The 16479-nt window shown below is 43.2% G+C and overlaps 1 protein-coding gene across 4 annotated transcripts in view; it reads right to left on the bottom strand.

Annotated features, from left to right (window-relative positions):
• Positions 1-7655: 7655 nt before the first annotated feature.
• The window catches only part of LOC125463692 (voltage-dependent calcium channel gamma-5 subunit), a 39882-nt gene continuing 31058 nt past the window's right edge, over positions 7656-16479 (bottom strand). For all 4 annotated transcript variants that reach the window (XM_048555275.2, XM_059653624.1, XM_048555276.2 and 1 more), the window contains 4 exons: positions 15333-15419; positions 12953-13093; positions 11852-11997; positions 7656-9166 (listed from right to left, as the gene is read on the bottom strand). In XM_048555275.2, coding sequence (XP_048411232.1) covers positions 8909-9166; positions 11852-11997; positions 12953-13093; positions 15333-15419 — 632 coding nt within the window. In that variant the 3' untranslated portion in view covers positions 7656-8908. The remainder of the gene's footprint in view (positions 9167-11851; positions 11998-12952; positions 13094-15332; positions 15420-16479) is intronic.

Below are 16479 nucleotides of genomic sequence, written 5' to 3'. Positions count from 1 at the left end.
AAAAACCCTCTGGCTGACTTCACGTAGGGAAATCGGCCAACCTTACCTGGTCTGACCTTTTTGTGACTCCAGACCCACAGCAATGTGGTTGACTCTCAACTGCCCTCTGAAATGGCAGAGCACACCTTTCAGTTCAAGCAGAGTTAGGGACGGGCTGCTGGCCAGCCAGCAATGCCCACATCCCACAAGGGAGTACAAAAAGGAGCATATCCCTGGCCGATTTCCCTCTCAGTAATTCGGATGCGTCATGCTATAGTCAATTTTAATGTCACAAATACCCGGGTTCAGGTCAGCATAGGCATGGGATCAGTGCTGAGGTCATTCTGGCCCGACTGTTTGCCTATCCCATCTTGTGGTAACTTTACTCCCTTAGCCATCATGTTAACCCCTAGGCCACCCACTCCTCTGTGTGTGCAACTACCTCTTTCAGATGCAAGTGATGTGAAACCTCTCCTCTCTCAGCATCATGATCAATCTCTCAGTTCAAGTTTGATCACTGTTCTGACTAGGACACATTGGGGTCACATCTTAAACCCTTAGTTCTCAGCAAGGTTCCCTTCTTTAAATGACCTTCAGGACTAGGCTCCAGCTCCTGCATTGACACCTCCACAAGGACACGTGGACTCCTGACGTCTTCAGATGGCATTCTGCGCAGCCTGAAAAAGTCACCTTGCTGAACCCAGAGATTCAAGCTGATCTGGTCTCTCTCCGTGGCACACAGTCTCTCTGCTGATTAATCTATGAGGAACATGTAAACATTTTTCTAATCATTCATGGAATGTGGACGTCGCTGGCTGGTCCAGCATTTATTGCCTGTTCCTAGTTGCTCTTGAAAAGATGCTGGTGAGCTGCCTTCCTGAGCGGCTGCATTCCATTTGCTGTGCCTTGACCTACAATGCCTTAAGGGAGGGAGTTCCAGGATTTTGACCCAGCGACACTGAGGGAACATCTGTATAGCAGCAAGTGATTTGATGTAGATTAAGTTGCAAAGTCTGTGGCGTTTATGGATGATGACCTCAAGAGAAATTGTTGGTGGATAAATTAATGTCAAGATTTTTCATGTGATTTAAAATTGAACAAAATAATTCTGTAAGAAAAATGGAAATGAGATGATAATGAGATTGTTTTGCAATGTACTGCCTCGACTCTTGGGATCCAGTTCATGTATCTGAAACTATTAATTACCAGTCTGATAGGCTGCTTGCTAACTGCCTCATACCACTGTGTAAGTGACAGGAGATACTCTATGTTATCCCATTTGTAGTTATTGGAATGATGTCAGCCAGATGGACCACATAGAATATCAGTCCCCTGATAGCGGCTGTTAACCTGGTCCAATTAGGGAACCCCGGGTGACAGATAAGAACAGGAGTGTCAGGCATCTGTTCACTTTGAGAACTGGTTCTGAGAGAACTGGATCAGTGTCAGGGACTCTCCATGTGTGAATAAAGATTGACTTGGAGATGGGGTGCCAGCCTCTGTGGAGTTATTTCATCATTACTGCACTGAATCCAACTCTCTGCAATCAACAGCCAACCCAACATTTTACTGACAGCCAGTCTCCATTTAATTATAATATTCATGAGGAGTTCAAAATCAACAGGAGCGAGGTGTGGAATTGTCCTCCTCCGCAATTATGGACAGGAAGCTGTCAACGTCAATGGGCAAGACAATGACTAAGGCTCCCTCTGCTGACACTGCTCGGAATTGCAGCAGCTGATGTGGGAATAAACTGCGCAGATCCGGAAAGAAGACAGCGACTCCTGGAGGAGAAAAGACCACGGTCCATGATGTTACCTTATGACCACAATGGTTAGGAGTAGATTTAGGCCATTCAGCCCATCAAATCTGCTCTGCCATTCATTGAGATCATGGCTGATCTGATAATCCGCAACTCCATTTTCCTGCTTCACCCCCATAATCCTTGATTAATTCTTAGTGATTAAAAATCTGTCTATATCAGCCCTGAACATGTTTAACGACCGAGCCTTGACAGCCCCCTGTGATGAAGAATTCCACAGATGGACTACCTTTGGTGAAGAAAGTCGTCCTCACATCTTCCACCGTCCTGAGAGTCACATGGTGCAACAATAACGGGATTCTAGTCGGTGTTTAATAATAGCTAACATGAACGTTGCTGAGAAAAGATTAATTTTATCAATGTTCTTCAGGAGTACCTATTTAAAGGGAAACCACATTTTATGCGAGATGAGAAGTGAGTGCTAAGTAATCTTGAGAGTACAATTAATGATGCTGACAACCAATTGAAGACTCTCAGTCAGGCTTGCTGTGTTGTACACACTGGAAGGTGTCTGTATGAAACTCACAGGGCTCCTTGCATCACTTATCACAATACTCAGTGGATGCAGTGTGTAGCATTTACAAGATGTACTGTGACAACTCCCCAAGGCTTCTTAGGCAGGGCCTTCCAAACCCATGATCACTACCATCTAGAAGAAGAAGGACAGCAGATACATGGGAACATCACCAACTGCAAGTTCCCCTCCAAACCTCTCACCCTCCTGACTTGGAAATATACTATTGTTCCTTCAGTGTCACTGGGTCAAAATCCTGGAATTCCCTCCTTCAGGATATTGTGGGTCCACCTGCAATACACGGATTGCAGTGGCTCAAGAAGGCAGCTCATTCCCACCTACTCAAGGGCAACTAGGGACGGGCATTAAATTGGGGGCCTAGCCAGTGATGCCCATGTCTCATGAACAACTAAAACAAAGGGTTTGACAATTTATCACAAGCCTAAGACATAGACTGTCAATTAGATGGACATAGCTTGTCCTTGAGCTTTCTGTCTTTCACTCGTTCAGGACCAATACAAGAAAGTCAAATTGCAAACAGCCACAACAATTTATATTACTAGAGAAACGGGTGCATTTTGTTTGACAAGTCAGTCTTGATTGGCTGAAGTGCTGCCATGGAGAGAGCAATGGGGAAGGAGATGCTCCCCAAGCTCTACACTAATTCAGAAGTGGGGCATAGCTTGACTTTAGTCCTTTCGACTAAACCCTGGGAGTCCGTTGGCACCTGCTTTTGCAACCAGTCCTGGTTAGTGGCCTGATTTTGGACAGGGTGGGTGTTCACGAGTCCAGTGCCCATGAGCAGAGGAAGGCTGCGCCTATAAAACCAGTTCAGGTTCTCACTCCCAATTAGCACCCAGTCTACTTGCATTGGAACGTGCAGCAGAGGGTGATGTGGGCATCAATGAGGGCACGATAGGTGGCAGATGTGAAGAATGGTGCAGGTGGATGGCTGACTAGACACTGTTTGGGTACTTACCTGAGGGCCAGTCACCTGGGCAAAGCATATGTGTCAGACTAAAATCCCCACGGAGCTAAATCTTGGCCACAGTTAGCAGAGCAGCAGTAAATAGCATGGCCCCTTACAGGCAGTGGATTTGATACAGTGAACAAGTTGGTATGTGGGAAAAGCAGCAATTCAGTGCCAGCTGGGTTAGGGTTAAATGGTTGAAGAGACCTGGCTGTCTGAGGCATCTGGTCAGAAACTGATGCCTGGCATTGTTGCCAATTGACTTAACAGCTGCTTTGCATAAACCCAGTGAAGGACTAGAGAGCATCTGGAAGTGGTGATGAGATTAGTTCAGCTCCTCTTGAGTCTGACAGCAGTGAGTGAGCGTAACTCCTGCCTGATCACACATCGCAGACAGTCTCTGTGGGGAATGTCAGATTCATGCATTGCTTTTAAAGAAAATCTATCAATTAAATATCCAGCAGAATTCAGTATGCCATTTGATGGAAGCTTTCCTGAAGTGTCATTTTTAAACATTCATTCATGGGATGTTAGCATATCTGGCATTTATTACCCATCACTAAATGCACCGTTTGTGAATTAGCCGAGAGCTTGCAGAGACTGTAGTTCTCCTTTCCTGTCTCCATGGCAACACCTGAACCGATCAGATTGGACTTTCAAATTAATCAGCTGCCTTTTCTGGAGAAATATGTAAGGTGTTGTGATTAGGCTTTATTATATCTGTCATTAATGAATCAGACAGTTATTTGTGGTTTTCAATGACAGTCACCATTCGAAAGCTTCCCATTCCAGGCTCTTATTGAATTCAAGTTTCCCCATCTGATATGACAGAGATTTCAATCCATGCCCCTCGTGCATTAGTCTGAGATTCTGGATTACTAGGCCATTATCTTGCATAACCATTACACCACCACCTCACCACAATGTACTTTCTGAATTGGTTGGTCACTTATCGTTAAAAATGTGTTTTGTTGTCGAGTTTCAGAAACTATTGCTATCATTGCATAACTCAGTCCTCCCTTGCCCCCTTAACATGAACAGGAGCTCCTGCACCTTGGCTTTAGGTCAGAGCTCAGCCCTTACGAGGACAGTATCAAGTTGAAACAGCCTAAAAGAGGGAGATTATAATGATGGGAGATGAAGACAAAGAGAAGTTCCTTTATTCTGATTTTAAATTAAAAGTTTGGGGAAATTATTGAATTGTGTAGCCACGGGCCATCCAATTTATTCCAAAAGTTTTGTCCAAATAGTGGCTGATCATCAATACCTTTACAATACCTTACCTCCACGATTATTCCTACAAAGTCACAGTGTGAACATTTCAGAATTAAAGTTACTTTGAAACACTTCAATTTTACAGAGGACAAAAATTTCCTGGACGCTTCAGAAATGTAAACTGTAGTTAATATCATTCCAAACAGTGCAATAACATGAAGTGAAAGTGTGCAAATAAGCTAATTCTCTGAACAGTATATTACTTCATTGTGCAGTGCCATTTTCACAAGATGGTGTCTTAATGAAGCATTTTTAAAATACTCCGGTCCTTGAGAAGTTGATTCAGCAACTTCTGAACTTAAGTTCACAAGTACTGATAGTTCTTCCTGTTCCTGTTTGTGTTCTCTCCCCCATTCTCAAGATATTAACGTATGGTTTGCATAAAAAATACAGACTTCAAACCCTCATCTCGTCTGAATTATGAGGGAACAAATGGCCAGGAGTGATCAACATGATTTGACATTCACGGCCTTCACATAGCATCAAAACTTTGTGGCATTTAGAAACATTACACCTACTTAGAAAATCTATAACTGGGTGTCACAGTGTCAGGGTACAGGTTCAACCTTGGAGGACTAAGAATAGGAGACATATCTTCACTCAAAGTACTGTGAATCTCTGGAATTTTCTCACCCGGAAACTGGAAGCTCAGTTGTTGAGCATCTTCAAGACTGAAATCAATAGATTTTTGGATGCTAAGGGAATTGAGGGATTTGAGGTCCATACAGAAAAGTAGAGTTGACTTACGCAATTAGCCACAATCTCGGTCAAATGGTAGGGAATGTGCAAGGGGGTGTTTCTGCCCCAGGAGAATCTGCTGTAGCCTCTTGTGTCTGGAGCTGCAGACCCCCAGGCACTTCACAGGCACTGTCTCTGACAGAAAAGGAATAATATATTGAATCCGTTCTAAAAATATCACAATATAATGGTGCACTGCATTAGCTAAAATCACCTCCTAAATTACTGCTGAATTGCACAATACAATTTTCAATTTGTGAATCTATTGAGTTTATCTGCAGTATATGCTTAATCCTGAAAAACTATTCATTTGACTGACCTCATCACAATAAAGTGACCTTTAATAGGATTTATCCTCCAACCGTACAGTCATCCTGTATAAGATAGAATCAGTATGTGTTTCACAAACTCAGGATCTTTCAAATCTTTCATCATATCGCCTGGTCAAAACCACTGGTGACTTGAGACTGGGGTAGTTCACTGCAACTAATTTTCCTTTCTTCCCTTTTAAAGGAATATTAAAAAGGTTCAGACAGCCCCTGGTGCGGGAGAAATCAATGCACTGTAATAATTGCAACATAATCACTGATTACGAGGGAGTCAACGCAATATGGAGCTGGAGGAACACAGCAGGACAGGCAGCACCAGAGGGGCAGGATTCTTTTTTTTATTTTGTTTTAAACTAAACATTAAATAAGTTAGACAGCCCTTGATGGCAACCTTTCTTTCACTGCTGAGTTTAAGGGCTGGTCTAATTCACATGTTAGAGGATAAACCACCGTTGAGTCTCAATGAGAAGCGGTATGTATATCTCACAACAAGACCTAGTTTATTGTTTGATAGAAATAGATACAAGTTACATTGACTAGTTACAAATAATTACAAAGACCATCAGGAGCCAGAAAAGACACATTCGTCTATGAGGACCTCATACTAGTCCGCATCTTCTCCACCCAGACTGTGTGACATCATCAGATTGTGCAGAGTTTACAGAACTTCAACACAAACTCTATCAGAACCATTACCTTACACAGCACAATTCATAGCCAATGGATCACTTTCAAAATGTACAAACTGTTGGAATGTGAAAGTTGCAGATTACCATCTTGCTCTTGTCAGGTGGCACAAATTGTGCTGAGATAAATAAGCAGATTTACAAATTAATTTCTCATTCCAATCTTCTCTAACAGCATCTATATGTTATTCAACTTGGGGAAATTCCACCATGAATGGGTTACCAGGACTGGAATAGTTCTTCTTAAGGATTTTGGGAATTATGGGTTGGTCACATGATCATGGTGAATCAAAGATGACAATTCAGCCCATTCTGCCACATCCAGAGAGAGACATAAGACTCACAGCAGTAGCGATCCTTCTCAACAATCTCCTCCTGTGTATTGGGCTAACAAGGTGTAGAGCTGGATGAACACAGCAGGCCAAGCAGCATCAGAGGAGCAGGAAAGTTGATGTTTCAGGCCTAGACCCTTCTTCAGAAAATTGCTGAAGGGTCTAGGCCCGAAATGTCAGCTTTCCTGCTCCTCTGATGCTGCTTGGCCTGCTGTGTTCATCCAGCTCTACTCCTTGCTATCTCAGATTCTTCAGCATCTGCAATTCCTACTATCTCTGAAACTATTTATTGGGTTCTTCGTTGATATGATTTATTCTTTCCCATGAATCCTTTGCAAGTATTGATCACATTGAACAGAAATTCTTCCTCAGTCCTTTCACAATTACCTTTCATTTCTTTGATTCTATGTCGCTTTGCTTCATGGTTACATAGTGCTCTGCATTTACCCTTATTTGGATCATTCACTATCCTTTTGAGAGATGTTCATTAAATGCTGTAAGAATACTTTCAGTTGCTGCCTTTCAAAATTGTAAACACTCAGTTGCTACAAATCTCTTTCCATAGCCCTATTCCTGAGACAAAACATCTCCTTTGTGTCCTAGTTATCAAATCTACACTGGCTATCCTGGATAATTTCAGCATTTCCCGTTTCTGATCTCAGTTCTTCACCTTCCCTGTGGCCCACTGTTTGCTCAGTAACATGAGCATAGGAGAATCATTAGATACAAACTGACTCCAAGTCAAACAAGGGTACAATGGGTGACCAAAAGCATGGTCAAAGAAATAGAACACAGTAGGGCTGCCATGTAAGCCTCATTGTGCTCCAGCCCTGAACTAAAGGACCAACTGAGATGACATTGAGATAACAAGGTGTAGAGCTGGATGAACACAGCAGGCCAAGCAGCATCAGAGGAGCAGGAATTCTGATGTTTCGGGCCTAGACCCTTCTTCAGAAAGGTCTAGGCCCGAAACAGCAGTCTTCTTGCTCCTCCGATGCTGCTTGGCCTGCTGCGTTCATCCAGCTCTACACCTTATTATCTCAGATTCTCCAGCATGTGCAGTTCCTACTATTTCTGAGATGACACTATTGGATGAAAGTGAAGATATTCGAATTATCTTAATATCCAAGTAAAAAATCTCGTCGCATTTAAAACTGACAAGTTTTAAGCTGTTTCAATTCACCAGAAATGTGACTCATGGGAGACGTGAGAGGGTTTAGTAGAGGGCCATGGTCTCACTGCCTCTCAGGCATTTGGATAACACATCAGTATGTAGTAGTCACACCGCATACCAACCTGTGTGCTTCTAGGTAACACCTCACAACAACCTCCATCTGGCAAAAGCCAATCCCGACAACCATGCCTAGGCAACCGAGTTTATCCCAGCAATGGGATTTCCACTCCCCTTTGTCCCACAGCGGCCTGTCAATCATCTGCTCAGGACCAGATTGCAGGAACCCCTGAAACAAAGCACTATTTAACATCACAGCATGACATTCTAGACGCAGTGGGCTGCTTTGCAGGGAGTCAATCTGTCTCACAGTGCTGTGCACTGTATGAATAATTTTCTTTATTCTTTGGAAAGTGGGCCTGGTTGGAAAGGCCAGAACTCGTTGCTCACTCCTGATTGCCCCGAATAGCTTGTGAGAATGTTTCAGAAGGTAGTCATGAATCAACCACATTGCTGTGGGTCTGGAATCACATGTATGCCAGACTGGGTAAGGATGGTGGGTTTTCTTCTGTAAAGGACATTAACGGATGAGGTGGGTTCTTACAGCATTGGATGATGGTCACTGTCACTAAGGCTAACTGTATATTTTTATTTTATTAATCACGTTTAAATTCCACCAGCTGCCATCGTCAGATTTGAACCCATGACCCAGTGAATTAACCTGAGTCTGTAGATTTCTGGTCCAGCGATATTACCGCCAGTGACACCTCCCAAACTGTACAACATTTCGGGGAGAATTTGGCTTCTGGATTCTACAAAATTTGAGTGGTCAACACCATTTGCAAACAGAAATACACATTTCAAAATAATACATCATCTTGTTTTCTTGTTCCCCTCCCCTCCCCCCAAATCTCTCCGCACCACCCTCTTCCAGTGAGCTGATAATTTGTGCTTTGCGAATGTGAAAATGCAGAAGCCAGAGGCCCAGCTTATGGTCTGTATTAAGATTTTCCTCATTGCAACAACGGACAGGACTGTGAGATCCGGGATACCATGGCTGCTCAGAGGCTACGCATTGGGGTGGACCATGGCTCAGCAGGGAGAGGACGACATCTGGTCGTAATCCGGGCACTTGAGAAGCGCTGGGTAGTTGGCATTCAGCTGCACGGAAGCATCACTGGAGATGTCCGAGGGGCTGCGCCCACGAGGCCAGGCGTCTGGATGCAGGAACTGGCCGGAGTAGTCGGAGCAGTTACTGAGCCTTGGCCTGTAGAAACTGGAGTGGGGTCTGTATATCTCTTCGGCAGCATATCTCTTCATAAAGAGGTAGACTGACATGACTCCGGCACTCTGCAGCAACACAAAATACAATCCTTCTGTAAGTATCACACTAGGGCCATTGAGGAGCTGGGAAATTAATAATTTGCTCTCTTATTGCCAGCTTGACACCTCCCACCACTCTCACCACTGAAACACCTAACAGAATCTGCCCTCCCAGGGGCTGAGAGACCCAACTTGTACTGATCAGTTCATAGAATCCCTACAGCGTAGAAACAGGCCATTTGGCCCACTGAGTCCACACCAACCCTCTGAGCAGCATTCCACCCTATCCCTGTAACTCTGCATTTCCCATGCAAAACCCACGCATCACGGAAAATTTAGCATGGCCACTCCAAACCTTTGGGGTGTGGAGGAAACCCACACAGACACAGGGAGAATGTGTAAACTCCACACAGTCACCCAAGGGTGGAATCGAACCTGGATCCCTGGCGCTGGTGAAGCAGCTGTGCTAACCACCAAGCCACCATGCCGCCCAGTTGATAGCACATTGTCCTGGGGGCCCAAGGATACGCAAATGGGTCAAAAATATTTAAATGATCTTAAAAATGATCTTTAAAAATGACTAGGATTAAACTGTTTCAATTCATCAATCTGAAATGTGTTACACTGGAGACATGAGATGGTTTAATCAATGGCCATGATCTCACTTCCTCTCAGGCATATGGACAATGCATCACATAAACACCAGCACATTGTCACGCTCCATACCGATCTGTGTGTTTCTAGGTAACATATTGCCTAGCAACAATCTCCATCTGGTAAAATTCAATCCCGACAACTATCCCTAGGCAACTGAGTTTATCGTAGAAACAAGCTGTAGTTGACGTATATTCCAAGCACCACAATTTAATATTCTCTTCTCAAACTGTAGCATAAATGAAAACATTGGAACAGGAGCAGACCATTCAGCCCCTCAAAGCTGTTCAATATATCAGTTAGATCAATGTGCATCTTAACTTCATCTACACACCTCAGTTTTCAGGTTTTGATAGCAGTAAGTGGAGAAAAATCTATCAATCGCAGTTCTGATATCATTGGTTGACACCATGTCCTCAGCAGCTGAGTGGGAGGGTTTTATTGTGTGGCTGTGGTAAGTTGAAGGCTCACACCAATGTGAAGGTGTCACTTCCATCAAGAATTACAACCCTCTGAATGGGAATGTCAAATAGATGCTGATTTATAGACAGTTTTCTCTTGTGATATGGAAGGTCTTGCTAAAAGGTGGTGGATGTAGATTCAATAATAACTTTCAAAGGGGAAAGTGAACGCATAACAGAAAAGGAAATATTTCCAGGTCCATATGTAAAGAGCAGGAGATCGGGACTATCTCATAACATTTGGCTAGGGCATGATGGGCTGAATGGCCTCCATTGTGTTGTCTTGTTCTCTGAATCGCAGTTGGATCATTTTCATCTTTTGCAAACATCAGACCTTCATCCAGGGGTACATGGTTTTCATCCAACAGAGAGGGGAGAGTGTTACCCTCCTGCTCTCGTTCATCCTCCAGCGACTTAAATTCACAATTCACTCTAGAATCCTACTGATCAACTTTCAATGAGTAACTTGCTTATCATCAGGAAAAAAAAACTTACTTTTAGAAATACTGTGTTTCAGTGTAATTGCCCAGTGAGCTGAGAGTATTAAAGAATTAAATGTAAAGTGTTCAATATGTTCTATAAGATGCAGTGAGGGGGCCTGATTCCATGACATGCTACTGCGATTGCTCCTGTAAACAGCAAGTGGTAAGTTTGGCTGCTGTCATTCTGAAGCAGCTTCCATTCCATCCGTGTACTTCCCTCTACATCGCTAACCATTCCAAACCTCTTCCCCCGGCATTACCACTCAATATTCCCTGGGTTGCATCAGACTATCAAGGGAGATGGAACATTAGATGGGGAGGGAGTGAAAATTGCTCTTTGCTGGACGGGCTGGAAATGTGGAACTGAGTTCCTTCGAATTGTACTCCAGTCAGTTCAACTGCTTGTCATGAAAGTTCATTGTCCTGAAACATTTTCTCTCTCCACAAGCTGTCCTGCTGTGTACTCTGGACTGTTACTTCTCTATTTTTCTAATTTATTGCTGGACATTTTATTTCTTTATTTTTCTAATTTCCTTTCCCCTAAGAACTTATACTTGAGAATCTGTATCCAGGCACCTTGGTGCCCAAGATAGTGCCTAAAGCTGTGGCTGTAAGCTTTTCACTGTACTCATGTGAGTGCATGACAAGAAAGCTAATTCTAATTCTTTGTTTTTTTTGACATTGGTTGAGTGACAAATATTGACCAGTGTGATGGGAAGAAGTCCCCTGTTTTACTTCAAAACTGTGCCATAATGCCTCTTACGTCAACCTGAGAGGACAAGCTCAGTTTAGTGTCTTATCCAAAAGACAGCGCCCCCAGCAGTTCTGCCCAGCCTCAGTATTACACTGGGATATTAGCTTCCATTTTTGCCTTCAAGTAGTTGGAGTGGGATTTGAACTCTGCACATTTGAATTCAGAGGAAAGGGCTTGGATGACTCAGTCACACAAACAATCCAAGCACCTCCCAATGACAGGCTGTTGAACTTGGAGACAACTTTTGTGGATTCAACTGTAGTTCTGGTTTATTTGGTCTCGCCTGAATCTGGGTCTAATCCTAAACCTGAAATCGTCCTGGATTAAATTGTGAGCCAGATATGGTTTAACTGGTAATTACCTCGGTTAGCAAGAAGGAGATGGCAGAAAAGGCAAAAGACCAACCATACTTGTAGTGGAAATAGCTCTCGGAGTCTGGGGTTCTGTTTAACATCTCATCGTTGATGCTGGATATGTACAGGACAAGTCCAACAACCAGAGACAAACCTGCAATTGTGAAAAGTGTGATTTGTCATAAAACACTAGTTTCACGCAAAATATTTGTGTGATTGATTATTTCATCATCTAGTTGTTCTCTTCGGTACATAAAAAGACACAGTGAGGAAACAAATAGTGAAAGGAACTGGCCAAAACATTGTTGAACTTGTAGCATGCTGGTACCACTGAAGATTTTGGGCAGAGGGGCAATGAATCTTTGAATCCTTACAGTCTCCCCAGGCCATTCAGCCCGTCAGGTCCATACCGACCCTCAGTACAGCACCCCACCCAGACCCACACCCCTACCCCATCCATATAACCCTACATTTCTCTGCCAATCCACCTAGCTTGCGCTTCCCTGTTGGCAGTTTAGCACGGCCAATCCACCTAGCCTGCACATCTTTGGACTTTGGGAGGAAACCAGAGCTCCCGAAGGAAACCCTCACAGACACAGGGAGAATGTGCAATAAACGGTCACCCAAAGGTGGAATTGAACCTGAGTCCGTCATGCATTGCTAACCACTGAGCCACCACCCCAACGGGGTTGGTACTTGTCATTAAAGGGAGGGAGTAACATGGTATTTCTCATGTGTTGGGGTGAGTCAGGCAAACTGTAGAAGCATTGATAATGGGAACTGCAAATGCTGGAGAATCCAAGACAAACTGTAGAAGCATCTTGTGTAACTATGACGCAAACTGCAGCCAGTTTAGGTATTTCTGGCTACCAGCTGTGCCAACATCAGGGGGCATTAGCAGATGCTCTGCCACGAAGCAAAAATGTGACAGCTGAGCGAGGGAATATCAACACGTGCCATTTTCCGACAGGGTCACTCTTCCATTTTCCTGAACAGAGAAACAACTCCAAACTCAAATGTGGGGCTGAACAACATCAGACAACAGAAAGCTGATTAAAAGCAAAAGAAAACTTGATAAATTTTGTGTTTGTTTCTTTCCTGACCTTTACCTGAAAGAATGAAGAAGATTCCCGACACAAATGCTAAGATTGTACGGTGAGGTCGAATATGGCCAATGTTGTTCAACACAAAGCCAATGAACATGAAAAACAGGCTGACCAGTGGGAAAGGGGTTGATGATCGGATCATTTCTGCAGAAAGAAAAATAAACAGTTTGAGGCATCAGTCATCAGTAGGAGGAAAGAAATTCCTGAATTTTTGAAAAAAACATGTCACAGCCTCAGGACATCCCAAAGCATTTTATACATGCATAAAATAACTCAGGATGTGCAGTCCCTGCTTTAAAGTGAACAAAAGAAAAAATAGGCCATTCAGCCCTTTGGGCTGCCCTGCCATTCAATAAGATCACAGCTGATCTGATTTTAACCTCAACTCTACATTCCGGCATAGCTCCTGGTAACCTTTCATCCCCTTGGTAAGCAAGAACCTACCTACCTTTGCCTTAAAATATTTAAAGGTTCCGCACCCACTGCCTTTTGAGGAATAGGATTCCAAAGGCTCACAACCCTCTCACTGAAACCAATGTGTCCCTATCCCTGTTTTAAAAGTGTCTTATGTTTAATCCAGGACCCAAGTTCTAGATTCTCCCACAAGAGGGAACACCATTTTAACATCTAACCTGCCGAATCACCTCTGACTCTCCTAAACTCCAGAGATACAGGCCTGGCCTGTCTAGCCTTTCCACATAAAGCACTGGTTATTCCAGGTATTAGTCTGAGAAACCTTCTCTGAACTGCTTCCAATGCTTTGACATCCTTCTGTATGTTCGGTGATCAGTACTGCAGACGTGGTCTCACCAATGTTCCTGTGTAACTCCCTACTCTTGCATTCAGTTGCCCTCTCAATAAAACAGTACATTCTACAAGCTTTCCTGATTACTTGCTGTAGCTGCATACTAACCTTTTGTGATTCATGCGCTAGGACAGCCAGGTCTCTCTGCATCTCATAGCTCTGCAACTTCTCACTATTTCGACAAATGTTTCTTTTTTTCAGAAATGAATACTTCCACAATTTTCCACATTGTACTCCATTTGCCAGATCTTTGCCTACTCCCTTAATCTATCTATATCCCTTTGCAGACTCCTTACGTCGTCTTCACAACTCGCTTTTCGACATACCTTCATGTAATTGGTTAATTTAAGTGTTCAGGTGATATTCACCATGGAAGAATTCATCAGCTGAAGATGGAACGGCAAGATAATCATCAAGAGCTTAAGATAATGAAATGTGAGGCTGGATGAACACAGCAGGCCCAGCAGCATCTCAGGAGCACATCATCAAGATCTTGTTGTGTTTGATGAATGTAATGATATATCATTGGGTGTGGAGTCAAGTTGAGGATTCCTGGGGCAACTCCTTTCCAGCTGCGTACCACAGGGTCGCCACCTCCAGTGGGTCCATGCTACCAGGGAGCCAGGATGTACCTGGTGTTTGTAATGATAGTGTCTGGGAAACTGCATGTGTTTGGATTTGTGCACATGAGCATTTGCCTTTATAGGCGTGTGAACATAGCTGTATATGTGTGCATGTGTGTGTCTGTGTGCATGTACACATGTCCATGTGTGTCTGTATGCACGAGTTCATGTGCACAGACACACACACGCACACATACACAACTATGTTCACACGCCTATAAAGGCAAATGCTCATGTGCCTTTGTCTCATGTATGTGGGAGTGAGTGTTATTCATTGCATTTACATTTGGGGGGATTGTGTGAATAAACATGATATTAAATTCAGGTCTTGCTTGTAACTTTCAAATTTGTTGAGTCTGAACACTAATAGTAGATATAATGCTGGACAAAGCTGTTGCAGTGTGTCTGGGCTTCGGGCTAGCCCTTTTGCAGAATTCACTCCTGAATCTGTGGTAAACCTTCTTCAAGTATCTCATGCCATCTGATTCTCCTTGTCACTTCTGCACTCCTGTTATATTTCCTCTTTTGCAGCAGGGACAGGATGACTTCTGCAGGTGAAATGCTTTAGCCCCACATTGCCAGTAAAGCATATAGGTCCCATTCCACCTGTTACCGATGACATTCTCATTACAGGTTTAAACTTTATTACTGAAAGTCTCGAGCTCTAAAGCATTTGAATTATTCCCCTGAAAAGCATACATCTTACTGTGAACAGCTGCGAGATGGGGAGAAAAGGGAAACATTGGCCCGGTCCCTGACAGAAACCAGGTGACCATGTGAGAGAGAAGTGGATGAGATGAAGCAGAGGTGGAAGGAAGTTTGGGAGGGGATAAACACCGGAACAAAAGTTGGGCCAAATAGTCTGCTTCTGAGGCATAGACTCAAACCGAACATGTGCAATGTCCTTATTTATTTCAACATCGAGCGACTGACCAGATGGAGAATGGATACTGACTTAAAACACTGACTGTGGATTCTGAGGTCAGCTGCACATTCATTGGCATCACATACTCAATGGTGAAGCAGTGCCCACGCTCTGTTCCTGTGGATACAAACAAGAGCTGGTTAAAGATTGTCAATCATCAGGAAATCACGCCACAGCAGGGAGGGAGAAAATGAAGCTATCAGGAATCCATAAAAATGGTAGCGCCTGAAAGATTGCATCCCTCCCCAGAATTATCATGTTTGTATGACAAAGTATGATTAATGGCACAGCAGGATAATGTCTCCATAAAGTGGGGTGATTATACACAAAGGAACATTGCTCCTGGAAAACAAGCGTATTATACTCAAACAGTGGGATACTCTGCAAAACACATACAGAGCGTGTTACTGCTATTAAGGCGTTTGTTAAATGAAGCAGAAGATTTGGGTTCTGAATGGCAGTCACAATGTCTATTTATAAATTCACATAACAACGTGATATTTCTGTAAGGAAACGACATATAGCGGGAGTGTTTTATGATATATGCAAGAGTAGAGATATATACTTGTGCGGCTTTGCATATCATATAAACAGAAGTGATTTATACAGTTGTAAAGAAGTGCATATGTACATTATGTATTTCTCTTCCACTGTTGTTGCGAGATACAGGAGTTTTAAAACTTTGAAAAACAAAATATGGGAACTTCAGTGCTCAATACAATATCTTATTTTGTCAATCTGCCTCTCAACCTTAAAACAAACTTAGCCTGTTGTTGGCAGATCTTTGATGTGTACCCCACCTATCAAGCCAAGAAAGGTCACAATTTAAAAATATGGTCCAATAATTTCTAAAGCTCCAAAGATGTCATCTTCTTGCTAAAGGAGAAACTTTAACATTTCATTCATAATTATTGCTTTGAAAATGGCCAGCATTAATAACACTGGTTGTGGTGAAAGCACAGCCTGTTATGATGGAAATATACATGCAAAATACTGCAGGCGATGGAAATCTGAAACATCACCGGAAATACTCAGTTGGCCCAGCATTGTGTGTGAAGAGAGAAACAGAGCTAAAGTTTCAGGTCCTTAAACCTTTTATGGAAGTCATTATCAAACTAGAACACTAACTCTATTTCTCTCCAGAGACACTGCCTGATTAGCTGAGCATTCCTGGTGT

Source organism: Stegostoma tigrinum, chromosome 22, assembly GCF_030684315.1.
Source record: "Stegostoma tigrinum isolate sSteTig4 chromosome 22, sSteTig4.hap1, whole genome shotgun sequence".
Lineage (NCBI taxonomy): Eukaryota > Metazoa > Chordata > Chondrichthyes > Orectolobiformes > Stegostomatidae > Stegostoma > Stegostoma tigrinum.
Note: the sequence above shows the minus strand (reverse complement) of the source record. Positions and strands in the feature narration are given on the sequence as shown.